The 14,087-nt window shown below is 43.7% G+C and overlaps 1 protein-coding gene across 3 annotated transcripts in view; it reads left to right on the top strand.

The window, feature by feature from the left end:
- PELI3 (pellino E3 ubiquitin protein ligase family member 3) overlaps window positions 1-9,701 on the top strand; it is a 52,058-nt gene extending 42,357 nt beyond the window's left edge. For all 3 annotated transcript variants that reach the window (XM_033956945.1, XM_033956946.1, XM_033956944.1), the window contains one exon: window positions 4,285-9,701. In XM_033956945.1, coding sequence (XP_033812836.1) covers window positions 4,285-4,851 — 567 coding nt within the window. In that variant the 3' untranslated portion in view covers window positions 4,852-9,701. The remainder of the gene's footprint in view (window positions 1-4,284) is intronic.
- Window positions 9,702-14,087: the final 4,386 nt, after the last annotated feature.

Below are 14,087 nucleotides of genomic sequence, written 5' to 3'. Positions count from 1 at the left end.
AAAGTATATTTTGAACATAGGCATTGTGGGTTGGTGGGTGGGTGGGGGAGAGGTAATAATGTGTAGGGTATACTCCTTTAAGCCCAGATTTAAGCATAAGCAGAGAGTAATATAAGGTGTAGAATACACTCCTATAGGCCCAGATTTGAACATACTGTAGACATTGATAGTCCAGTGATAGTTTACACACAAAAAAATACACAGCCAAGATGATTTTTAGGGAACAAGTATTAAGGAAGCCTGCATGGATTAGCAATGTAGGTGAGGGTTTTGCTTAAATTACTTTGCTGAGCTTTAAAATCACTCATGGACTGGCACCTCTATATCTGAATGGATAACTAATGGCTGCTTACTTTACAAGTGAGCTGCATTCCACAGAGGAAGCTAAGTTGCTGTTGCCATCTAATGATGACGGCAGTTTGACTACCAAGGAAAATATCTTGCTTGGGTGTGTGCCATTTTGGTGGACTGATGGGGGCATTTTCAAAACACAAATATAACCAAAAAAACAGCATAAATTGGCACTCGGATGTCCTAATCGCCAGGACATCCAAGTGCCGACTTTTGAAACTGTCTTTCTAGACGTCCCAGCCACTTTGAATCCAAAACAAAAAGGAGACGGAGGTATGTTTTGGGTGGGCTTAGAGCAGGCTTAGACTTGGTCATCTTGTGGTAATATTCAAACCTTTCCCCAAAAGTCCTGGATGGAACTTAGACGTTCTGAGCTAGATGTGTTTTAAAAGCACCTAAGTGCCAAAAAGGTACCTAAACTGATGAGATGACCACTGGAGGGATTAAGAGATGATCTCCCCACACTCCCACAGTGGTCACTGACCGCCCTCCCACCCTCTTAAAATCTGAATGAAATAGTACGTACCTGTTTCTAGAACAGCAGGACCTACCATGCAAAATCCTAGTAGAGCATCATACAGATCTCTTAAGTAGCCTGGTAAGTGAACTAGTGAGTAGAGAATGACAGAGGGACAAATTTTTCCCCGTCCTGCAGGAACTCAATTTCCCCATCCTGTCCCCACAAGTTTTGTCACTGTCCATGTCCCATTCCTATAAGCTCTGCCTTAACTGCACAATCCTCGAACACTTATGATTTTAAAGTGTTTGAGACTTGTGCAGATGAGGACAGAGCTTGCAGGAATTGGGCAAGGACAGGAAAAGAACTCTCTGGGATGGGAAAATTAGTTCCTGTGGGGACAGGGAAAAATTTGTCCCCTTGTCATTCTCTACTAGTGAGCCATAGAGAGGAGGACCAAGGCCTATAAGTCACTCTAACTACTGCATTTATGGTGGAAAATGTGAGCCCCCCCAAAAAAACTCACCAAAATCCTACTATACTGCAATATAGGTGCCACCTGCAGCCATAAGGATTATTGAGGTGGTAGACAGGTAGATATAGTAGGTTGGGGGGATTTTTGGAGGGTTCACCATACATTAAAAGGGTGTTATGGTGAGATGATCTTCTGACACCCTTTATGTGAAGTTCACTGTTCTGTTGGCATGTTTGTGGCCAGTCCATTACAATGCTTGCCCCTCCCACATCCAAATGGTCTGGATTTGAACATTTTTAACCTGGACGTTTTTATGCCTAAAAATGGCAAACAGGACGTACTGGTGGCCAAGACATCTAAGTAGGCAATTAAAAAAAAAAAAAAAAGTGGACATTTGCTGTTTAGCTGGTTTTGAAAATGGCCATTTCTCCGCCTCTGACTTTGGATGTCTTGTGGGAAATGTCTAAAGTCAGACTTAGACATAGTTATCCATTCAGATATAGAGGTGCCAGTCCATGAGTGATTTTAAAGCTCAGCAAAGTAATTTAAGCAAAAACCTTCACATCTCTAATCTAAACAGGATTTTATATTCCACATCCAGTCATTAACAGCGGGATCTGGATAGGCCCTGCTGTCTCCCCATATAATCTCCCCCCCCCTTTGTACCATGACTCTTCCCTTACCTTTTACCACAAAAACACTATAGACTTTCTTTGATGGAAAAATTAGCCGCAGCTCAGTTTATTAATCATAACACTTTAACATATCATAACTTCAATTAACATGAACACAAAGAGCACCTCCCGAGCTACCCAATTAAAATCATTCAGTGCCCTCGACCCCACAACCTCAGCAAGGGTCAGAGGGGTGGCATGTCCCTCATGTCAGAAAATTTGATTTAAAACTATCGGTACTTCTACAAAAACGCAGAAGAGGTTTTTAAGCGCTAGACGCTGTGCTGAATACTCTACGCTCCAATGGTCATAGAGTTCCTGTGAACATTGGAGCAGTGCAGAGCATTCATCGTGCCGACTGGCACTAAAAACCTCTTCCGTGCTTTTGTAAAAGGGTGGGGGTGGGGGGGTTAAGTAAGTTACTTGGAATACATAAAGCATGTGTTAATTGTTCTGTAGAATTTTTATGAATTGCTCTAAAAACTAGACAAACAATTTTAAAATTTATCCAAAACCTTATCAGAAGCCAATGCAATTTCTGCAATAATGGTGCCACTCTGATACCCCCCTCTTCTACAAAACTGCAATAGCAGTTTCTAGCGCGGGGAGCCACGCTGAATGGCCTGTGCTGCTCCCAATGCTCATAGGAACTCAGTGAGCGTCGGAAGCAGCGCGGGCCGTTCAGTGCGGCTCTCTGCGCTATCGCAGTTTCGTAGAAGAGGAAGATAGTGTTTAGCTGAAAAACTCAGCCTTGTTATGATATTTTTATACATTTTCAGCCTTGCCAGTAACTTTTCAGAGGCTCCACAAAAGAAATAGTTGCAATAATCAAGGTATGGTAACAATATTGACTTGAGATAAAATTCTAAAAGTATACTGTTTAATATTAGCCTAATGGCCCTTAATTGCCTCAACAAAAGAAAAATGTTTAGATAAGACCTTTAGATGATTAAATTCCAACTAAGAATCCCCAATCACACTGACAATTCTTGAAATGTTCTCAATCCTAATAATTTCTCCTGTCCTTAGTTGAACTTCCTTTACTTTGAGGTGATCATAATCCACAAACCAAATTAATTTAGTTTTTACCTTATTGAGCTTCAAAAATGTATTAACAGCCCAACATCAATTTTTTTCTATAATTTACTTCAAATATTCAGATAAATTGACAATTTTGTTATCAACAGGGTATAACAAGAATATATCATCAGCATAAGAAAATACACATATCCAAACCTGAAAAGGCAGAACTCAAAAGAACTTTAAACAATGTGGGTAATAGCAGGGATTCCTGGAACAAACAACATCCAGAGTTCCACATTTAAAATGGTTCTTGTTTTTGACATACCTGATATGTTCTATTCCGTAGAAAGCCTTCAAACAAATTTAAAACTAGGCCACAGACTCCCAGTTCATTCTGTATAATAGCAAGGAGTTATCTACTGTGTCAAATGCAGCAGATATATCAAATTGTAACACTTCTGCCTGACCTCCTGAACACAAACATTCCCTTTAAATGTGAAGTCATTTCCAACAAGAGTTTTTGTACTGTGCATTGATCTGAAATCATGCTGAGTATAGCGTAATGATAGAAAATCAGTAAGCTGTCAGTTAACTAACAGTTCTAAGAGTTTTGCAAACCATGGCATGCTAGCAATTGGTATAGTTTTCAAGTTTGGAAAGGTTAGCCCCTGTAGCCTTTGGAATTGGAGTCAACATAATGTGAGAAACAGCCGTAGGTATTTGAGGGGGATGTTTTATTTGGGGATTTTGTAGAAATCAAGTGTAAAAAAGTAAAGAAATAAATAAGGTGGTAATTCTCCGAGGTAGGCACCCCAATGCAATGCGTAGAGCACCTGTTCTACAATGGCATCTGAGTGCCTAGATATTATAGAATATTAGCATAACCTGGTGTGCCTTACATCTATGTACTTGAAGTTATGTCAGCTATAGACCTGACATAACTACAAGTGCTTAAATACAGCAAGGGCAAACGTAACTAACTTACAGTATTCTGTAACTTACAATATCCCGTGCTCTGCCCATGTGTATACCCCATTGCATTTACATACACCTCTATGAAATAGCACTAAGCACTCATGCTTGTAAATGCTCATTACCCCAGCATGTACGTTTGAATGACATGCGTGCCTGGCTATAGAATTGCCCTTCACATAAGTAAATAGATTTACGTGCTTACTGGTGGTGCAGGTAGATGTGAAATCTTTCCTCAGCCACAGTTTTTCTATTCACCATTAGATGGGACATCATGATTGCTGAGGGAAGAAACTCCACAGGGTCTCATGTACCCCTTTGTTTCTTTGCAGGTTGAGAACGAGACTAATATCCTGCAGGATGGCTCTCTCATCGACTTGTGCGGTGCCACCCTCTTGTGGCGGACCACAGAAGGCCTACGACGTACTCCAACACTGAAACAACTGGAAGCACTACGACAGGAGATCAATGCTGCCCGTCCTCAATGCCCTGTGGGCTTCAACACTCTGGTCTTCCCCAGTCTGGCCCAGCGGGAGGTGGTGGAGAAGAAGCAGCCATGGGTCTACTCCAATTGTGGCCATGTGCATGGCTACCATGACTGGGGATTCCGTAAGGAGAAGGGAGGCTTGGAACGTGAGTGCCCCATGTGCCGGCGGGTGGGGCCCTATGTACCGCTCTGGCTGGGGTGTGAGGCAGGCCTATATCTGGATGCTGGGCGGCCCACCCATGCCTTCTGCCCCTGTGGCCATGTTTGCTCAGAGAGGACTGTGAGGTACTGGTCACAAATTCTGCTGCCTCATGGGACCCATGCCTTCCATGCTGCCTGTCCCTTTTGTGGGACATGGCTGACAGGGGGTCATGAACAGATCAAACTCATCTTTCAGGGTCCTGTTGACTGAGAGACATTAAATAAAAAAAGGAAATGAATGCAAAGAATAAAAATAGTATTGTGGGAAAAAAAACCAAGGAAAACGATTCTGTGTTGTTGAATTTAGAGACTATGTATGAGTAAAGATGATATAATGGAGTTCCTTACCCCATGTCAAACAACATTTTGGTTGGCAGGGCCAAACAAACCAATCTCCAGTTCCGCCTCCCAAACTCTCTAGTTGCTGATGCTATGTTGGGCAAAATATTGGTCAAGCCTTGGCCCTAGCAACTTCCCCCCTTCCACTAGCTGTGACCCATTTATCTATCATACAACTATATATATATAAAAAAATTTTTTATTCATCACATAACTTCTAAAGCCTAGCATTAACTCACTTCCACAGCCTAGCATTAACTCACTTCCACAAAATCTTATCTTCAGTAGTTTCTTGGTTTTGTTGCATCCTCTTTTGATCTAATTCCCTGAGCTCTTTTCTTTTTTTGTCCTGATGTTCAATGCACCATACTGTATTTCTGCACTGTGGGGTTATTTCTGAGGGAATCAATATTCTGTGTGGGTCAAATGCTGATATTCAGTGGCACTTTATAGGACACTGCTCCGGAAGTGCCAGGGCGGTCTGGGAGCAAAGTTGGGGAGAATTAGGCGGTTATGCAGTCACCAGTCATATTTACTACCAGTACTCACAAGGCTGAGTGGGCAGATAAAACTGTACAAAAGGCAGTCCTGTTTTTGCCCCCTTAGCTCTGCAGGTGCTGGCACTGAATAGTAGCACTCACGTAACTTCTGGATCACCGCCTGATCCTTGCTATTTAATACTGGTGCTTGGACATAATCTGGCACTAAATTTCTGGTATTAAATCTGCCTGTAGTTGTCATCCCGGAATGGACACTACCACATGCACTGTCACTTAAAATATTTTAGGCAGTATCCATACTGATTGCATGCCCAATGTCAGCTGACGGGACCATCAGTTCAGTAACAAAACTAAGAAGCCAACTAGGGGAGGTAAATAGGTTATGAGAATATATGCCTGCTGTCCTCAGAGAATACCTGCTACAGGTAAGTAGTATATTTGCTTTCTCCGAGGACAAGTAGGCATAATATTCTTATATGTGGGATTCCCAAGCTGACAGGATCATGGCCCTGGAGAAGGATAATGGATATATATATAAACATGAATCTAGTGAAACCCAGGCAGGTTAAAATTGGTGCTCAGGAAGTGAAAAGATTCTACAGAACTGCTTAGCAGTGAGAGGTGAAAGTATGGATCGAAGACCAAGTAGCCACTTTGATGATGACCTCAATAGATGTGGAGCATAAATAAGCTATCAAGGCAGTCATAGCTCAGACACTGTGGGCTGTTATACAGCCTTGTAGTTTCAGCCCAAGCTAAGTAGATGTGAATGATATTTAGTCCACCAGCCAAGTGGAGATGATTCTCTTGGTAACAGGAACTCTAAGATTGTTAAGGTCAAAGGCCACAAAGAGCTGGGAGGATCCTCTATGAGATTTAATCCAGTCCAGGTAGGATGCTAGAGCACATTTGCAGTCCAAGGTTTGAAACGCTGCTTCTCCAGGATGATAATGTGGCTTTGGAAAGAAAACGGGTAAAACTATGGACTGGTTGAGGTGAAATTCCAAGACAATCTTGGTTAGGAATTTTGGATGATTCTGGAGCACTACTCTATAATGATAGAATCTTGTGTAGGGAGAATCAGACATAAGTGTTTGAAGTTCACTGACATGGCTTGCAGACATGAGGGCTATGAGGAAAACAACTTTCCAAGTGAAAAGTTTGAGAGAGCAAGTGGCTCAAAAGGAGACTTCATAAGAACAGATCCCAGGCAACAGGTGGAGGCTTGATAGATGGTTTGGTGTGGTAAAGTCCTTTTATGAACCTGGCTTCGAAGGGATGAACTGATAACTTTTCTTTTGTCCAAGGAGGAGAGAAATGCACTGATAGTACTGAGATGAACTCAAACCGAGTTGGTTTTTAGACCAGAGTTAGAGAGGTGAAGAAGGTAGTCCAGTATGGATGGAAGTGGACATGTGACAGAGTGGAAGGTTTTGTAGACTCTTCAATGACCACAGAGACTGCAGCCAAAAGGCAGAAAGCATTTACTTGCTCAGTGAAAGAAACCATGTGACAAGTTCAAGAGAAAGCATTATACACCAGAAAGAGAATCTCATCCATTTGAAACAGTAACATTGCTGAGTGGAAAGTTTTCTAGATGCTTCAATGACCCCAGAGACTGCAGCTGAAAGGCAGAAAGCTTTTACTTGCTCAGTGAAAGAAACCTCTGGGTGCTAAAGATTGAGGGTTGGGATGAAGGAGAGATCCATTGTTCTGTGCCACGAGTGTTGGGAGCAGTTGTAGCTTGCATGGTTCTTTAGACGAGAGCTCTAGGAGGTGTGGAAACCAAGGTTGATGTGGCCAAAGAGGTGCTGTGAGGATCATGGTACCCTAATCCTGGCGAAGTTTGAGTAGAGTTTTCCCAATGAGAAGTTTTGGAGAAAATGCGTGGAAAAATCTGTCTGACCAATGAATGAGGAAAAGTAAACACAAACCAATATATATCATTGTATATTTGGAATTTTGATTCCTTCATTAAAGTCCATCTCAGGATCACCGCCATTCCACAATGTACTTTTGGTTTGCAATGAATGAGGAAGGCATCTGACTCTAGGTAATTGGGGCATAGAATCTGGAATAAAACAGTGGCAGTTTGTTGTGGGGAGAAGTGAAGAGATCTATGTTTGTTGTACCCCATTTGGAGAAAATCTGACATAAGATGATTGTGCTAAGAGACCATTCGTGAGGTTGAAGAAGTCTGCTCAGTTTGTACGCTAACATATTCTGTTTCCCAACCGGCTAAACTGCTCTGAAAAGTATACTGCGAGCAGTCACCCCCAGTTTTGGATTGCTTCCATGGAAAGAGGGTGCAAGCCCATGCCTCCTTGTTTGTTCAGATAGAACAAGGCGACTTCATTGTTTGAACAAGGATCACTTGATGGAGTTGGATTTGGAACGTTTTGAGAACGTTGCCTATTGTTTTTAGTTCTAGGAGATTGATATGGAGAGTTTGCTCATGTTGAGACCATACTCCTTGATTGTGTTGAGCAGGGGTACATGAGCTCATCCTCCCTCAAGGCTCCAATGTAACTTTTGGCTGGGCTGAGGCAGGCATGGAAGCCTTTAATGCCTTAGAAACTGTAACTGCAGTAGCCCTGAAAAGCTCTTGTCTGAGCATAGTCCAGATCCCCTCCTAGAGAGATGGTGCCAGTACCAGAAGAAACATTGGCATGGAAGCAGTTGGTGTGGTATGGGAGACCTCAATGTCTGAGGCACTCCTACATGGCAACATCAACTGGATGGAAGAATGGTCCTTGGTGCATCAACATTTACTGCACATCACAGTGGCATGCCTAGAAGGGGAGAATTTTTGTGCTTCTTAGCTTTCTTATGTGTGGCATCGATGAAGAAGCTGTGGAGTCCTGCCTCTGCAAGGAGCTCAATGCCTGATGCTCTGGATGCAGTGATGATGCACTCAGCATTGATGCTGGGGTTATAGGAGACTGAGTGTCAGTTTTTGAGTCCCCCTCCATACTCTATGCCAGTGCTGAGTATGAGCAGTACTGAAAAGTTTTTTGAATTTAAGTTTCCAGGCTTTGAGTGACCTCTTTTGCATACAGAGATAGAGGGCACAATTAATGTCCCAATGTTCAGAATCCAGACACTGGACACACCAATTATGTGGGTCAGAGCCTAAGACGGTCCGATTACATTGACACCATTTATTAAAGTTGCTTGGTACTGTCTGACACAGAGGAGAAAGCAGCCAATTCTACTGTAAATCAAAAAGTTTAATGGCCTGGGGAGCTCGAGTGAAAAGTACCCTGAAAATGATCGATGCTCGGGGGTAGGAAAAAGGGCTTGAGGAAGCCCAAATGCCAAAAAACAAACAGTTGTCAAAATTAAACCAAAGTTGGAATAAATACAGGAACACAATTTGAAAGGAGAGGAAGGCACAAAATATTGAAACGTTTGATGTACTGAAGAGAAAACTGAAGACACAGCGTCTCAGTTTTGCGGAAAACTAAGAACTGATGGTCCCACAAGACGACGGGTGGGAAGGCACTGGCACGAAGGCAGTATGGACACTGCCTAAAAAATTGAAAGTGACAGTGCACTTGGTAGTGTCCTTACTGGGTTCCGTGGATGATGACACCTCCACATGTGAGAATATTATGCCTGCTTGTCCTCAGAGAAAACGCTGAACACTGCAGGCTGAATACCAACCGGTAAGTCTTTTTTTTCACACAAAAATAGACATGCCTAAGATACATGAATGTAAATGTATTACGTTGACATCACATTTACACTTATTTTTAGCAGGAATAAACATTGGTGTTTATAGTTTATTATTTATATTCTACCTGTATACAAAGTGGATTACAACAATGCATTCAGTTCCTGCAGAGCTTCAAATTTATGCAGTTCTAGGAGGGAGATTCAGCCAGTCCTGGATTTATGATAACCCTGTTACAATTTGAGACCTAAAGCACTGATTTCAAAGGGCAGGAATGAGAGACTACAACTTCCACAATGCTTATGTAAGTTCAAAACCAGGACCAGCTAATAAGTCTGTCTTCTGGAACTGGGTAACTTAGCAGCTTTCTTCCTGGGAGCAGAGTTTGGGTGGCATTTGCGGTTACACCTGTATTTTACAATATAACCATAAGCCTATGTAAAATAAAATGGTAGCATTGTATATGTTTCATAGACAGTGTAACTTTTGTGCTCAAGTTTTCGGAGAGGGGGTAATTTTATAATGGAACTTGTGTACGTATGTTCCCTTGATAAAACAAGGTATGATGATAGAAAACTTTGACACATCTCTTCTTTATAAAATGGGCCTAACTTTTGCACATATCTGCTGTACAAGGTAGGTGGCCTATTATAAAATGATCCCCAGTATATCAGTGTAATCAGGGCTGGCTCTACCTATGAACCAGGCAAGGCCCTGGCCCAGGGCATCGGTGATAAAGGGTGCCAAAATCTCAGTCTGGTCTACCTTCAAACTTACAGAGGGATAGATGCCGAACTTTATCATCCGTGCCTCACCTGGTCCAGCAGGAGAGAGGATATCGAGTCAAGTGAGGAGGAGGTGAGAGTTACCAGATTGCAATAGTAGTGAGGGTGCCTATGCAAAAATTGGCTCAGGGTGACACAGTCCCTTGAGCTGGACCTGAGTGTGATGCCTGCATTGGAACTCTGATTAAGAGTTCCTCTGCAGCTCTCTATACAGTATTCATGTTTTACATCTACTGGTGTAGTTCATCCATGTGTTTTGGGAGGGGGAGGAGGTTTCCTGGTGATGATCAGCATGACAGGATCTCATTCATTGGCTACATAGCAGTAGAAACAACTTTTAAAGCAGTCTCGGTATCCACCCAGCCAGTAAAATTTTCAGGATACACATCATGAGTATGCATGAGATAGATGTGCATGCAAATCTCTCTCGTATATATATTCATTTGGATTTCCTGAAAACTTGATTGGCTTGGTCCTGAGAACTAGATTGAAAAAGTTTCCAAGTTTATTAATTTCTTGATAGACCATCCATCAAAACATAAATACATTTAAAAACAGATATTAAAAAGAAAACCCATCACATAATTCACTGAGGGGGGGGGAGGAAGTGACGACATAAGACTGACAACAAAGGGGTGGAAGGTACAAGAGGTGGCAAAAATACATCGGGATAAAAAAGAAACCCTAAAAAAAGGAAGAGGGGGAGTAGAACATTAGGACTAGTTCGCCTCAACCCCTTCCCCATAGCACTCACAACTCTATAAGAAAAAAGTGCATGCAGTCAGGTAAACTCAAAACTGACTCAGTCTGAGGCAGTGCTTTAAAGCGGTGGTTCCCAATCCTGTCCTGGAGGACCACCAGGCCAGTCGGGTTTTCAGGATAGCCCTAATGAATATGCATGAAAGAGATCTGCATATAATGGAGGTGTCAGACATGCAAATCTGCTCCATGCATATTCAATAGGGCTATCCTGAAAATCCGACTGGCCTGGTGGTCCTCCAAGATAGGGTTGGGAACCACTGCTTTAAAGGTACTTAGTTCCAAGAGAAAGATTTTGTACCAGTCCTGAATTTTTGACAACCCCACCCCTGATGCATTATGGGACTTCTGGTGCTTTCAAAGGGGTTCGATCAGAGCAGAAAACAATCACACACTTTTGGATATAAGTTTAAAACCAGGAATGGCCAAAAAAAGTTTCTACCCTGGAACTGGATAATCCCAGAACCCAAGGGCAGCCTCATTAGTTGAGAATTGCCACAAACCAAGTCCAACAGACCAATGCAGTTCCAGCTTCACTCCCTCTTAGTCCACACAGAGAGACTTCTCCCCCACCTCCCCACTGTAGCTTTAGCTCTTCGTCGGTGCTAGCAGCAGTTCCAACCTGCTGCTCGTGCTAGCCTCGGCGCTTCCCTCTGACGTGACTAGGAAGTGACTGAGAGCCGATGCTGGCGCCAGCAGCAAGTTGGAAAAGCTGTTCATGTCAGGGAAGCTAAACAGGTACAGGGGAAGAGAAGGGGCATGCATGCAGCAGGGAGGGTGGGAGGCGCTATGAGAGTGACTACAGTATTTTGGATGAATATTTACTACACTGAGTATATAAATGTTTACCCAAAATTTCACTCGGCTCAAATTTTGGAGCATAAAACACAAATTTTTTTCTACATTTGTCGTCTGGTTTCTTCTTGTCATTCTCTTCCTTCCATCCAGTTTTCCTCTTCCAGAAACTGTCTGCCCCCCCCTCCCACCTGGTCTGGTATCCATCTTCTTCCCTCTGTTCCCTTCCTGGTCTGACATCTCCCTCCTTCCATTTCTCCTTCCCTCCCCCCTGTGGTTTAGCATCTCTCTCATTTCCTCCACTCAAATCTAATATCTTTGTCTCCTTCCCCCCATGCTCTGGCATCTCTCTCTCTTCCCTTTCCTTTTCTTCCCTGGTCTTCCTTCTCTATTTTCTGCCTCTGTCTAAATTAAATTATTTCTTACTATTCAGTCCTCAGTTTTCCTCTTTTCACTGTGTCTACCCACAGCTTGCCACCCCTTTCCTTCACCTCTCCAGTATCTCACTAACTCTATCCTCTACCCCCCCATCCAGCATATGCCCTTTTTCTTTATCCCCCTCCTTCCATCCAGTCTGTGTTCTCTTTCTCTAATTCCATTCAGCATCTGCTCCCCATCTCTCCCCTCCCAGCTGACCTCCTTCGTCTGCCCCCTGCTCTCTCCCTTCACCCCACTTCCATCATCTGCCCGCTTCTCTCTCTCCCTCCACCCCAATTCTATCAAATATCCAGCCTCCTTCTCTTTCTCTTGCCTTCCACCCCAATTCCATTGAGTTATCTTGCCCCCCTCACCTCACCACTGCTGCTGCTGCTGCTTTCCCAAACGCTCCCGACGGCTCAAGATAATAAACCTCAAGCACCACTTAACCTCTTCCCCTAGTTGGCCCATCTCCCTCTCTTCCCCTCACCTTCGCGGTCACCTTTCCGTTTCAAAATCAATGTTTTCTTTTTCAGATGGGCCCTGGCAACTGTTCTCTTATAAGCAGTTGCTCGGCCCAAAGCTTCCCCTTGGACATGAGGCACCCAGGCAGAAACAGGAAGCTGAATCAGAAGGGAAGCTTTGGGTCGAGCAGCCACTTTCAAGAGAACAATTGCTAACGACACCAGGGCCCATCTAAAAAAGAAAACATCGATTTTGAAAGGGGAAGGGAGCGAGATGGGCCAACTAGGGGAAGAAATGCTAGGACCGCATAGACCTGTGGAGCAATGGGGCCCAGGCAGGACTGGTTTTAGATATGCTAAGGCCCAGGGCAGAAATTAAAAAGGGGGCCCCTCCCAATTTCCCCAACCACTATTACTACCATATACATATAAAACAATTTTAAATTACTTCTTCACATACACAACACACAAGACAGACCTTCACCAAATACAAAACAATTAAAAACAGAAATATGAATACGAAAACAACTGGAAACCACAAAGCAAACTCAGCAAGTACTTCAATTTGTACTAAACACAATTGGTGGCATAACCATGAGAGGGGGCTGGGCCTTTCACTTTGAGCTTAGGCTTCCTCAAAATGAACATCTCCCATGTTGTTGCTGGTGGGAATCCCCAAGCCTCACCAGCTGATGACCAGATCCTCAGGTCCAGAGACCAGAACTTTCCAAGTTCTGCAGCTTGCAACAGTATTTCAGAGCTGCTACTGCCTCCCCATCCCCTTGGCTTTCATGCATGCATGAAAGCAGTGGCAGCTTAAGGATACAGCTACTAGCTGCAAAGCTTGGAGATTTCTGGCTGCTAGACTGGAGGAGATTTTTAGTTGGCAGGGCTTGGGGATCCCCACCAGCTCAAGTACAGTGGTGCCTCACACAACGAACTTAATTGGTTCCAGGAGCAAGTTTGTTATGTGAAACGTTCGTTATGTGAAACGCGTTTTCCCATAGGAATACATGTAAAAAAAAATAATTCGTTCTGCAGCATAAAATATGCTAAGATGACATAAAAAAAGATACATTTTTGGTTATTATTTTTATTTAGATACATCTAAAAACATAATTGTTTTTTAAAACAACACACATTTTTTAAATTTAAAGACAGACTAAGTAGAGTCTAATTTTACAGTGAGAGAGGGCAGAGTCTCAGCGGCAAAAACTGGGACTTAACTGTTCATTTTTTTTTTTCTACCGTGTTTCCCCGATGATAAGGCAGGGCCATCAAATAAGACAGCCCCCCCTTTTTAGAAAAAAATGTAAAATAAGGCACCCCCCCGCAAATAAGCCACCCACCGATACCTGCGCTTACCCGAATCGGGTGGTACGGTGGGTGACTCCGTGTGGTCCCTGGCACCCCCGACACGATCGGGGCAAGAGGGAGCTCAAGCCCTCTTGCCCCCCCGACTCCCCGACACGATCGGGGCAAGAGGGAGGCCAAGCCCTCTTGCCCCCCCGACTCCCCGACACGATCGGGGCAAGAGGGAGCCCAAGCCCTCTTGCCCCCCCGACTCCCCGACACGATCGGGGCAAGAGGGAGCTCAAGCCCTCTTGCCCCCCCGACTCCCCGACACGATCGGGGCAAGAGGGAGCCCAAGCCCTCTTGCCCCCCCCGACTCCCCGACACGATCGGGGCAAGAGGGAGCTCAAGCCCTCTTG

Source organism: Geotrypetes seraphini, chromosome 8 (genome assembly GCF_902459505.1).
Source record: "Geotrypetes seraphini chromosome 8, aGeoSer1.1, whole genome shotgun sequence".
NCBI classification, from domain to species: domain Eukaryota; kingdom Metazoa; phylum Chordata; class Amphibia; order Gymnophiona; family Dermophiidae; genus Geotrypetes; species Geotrypetes seraphini.
The sequence above is the reverse complement of the archived record's forward strand: the minus strand, read 5'-3'. Positions and strand labels throughout refer to the sequence as shown.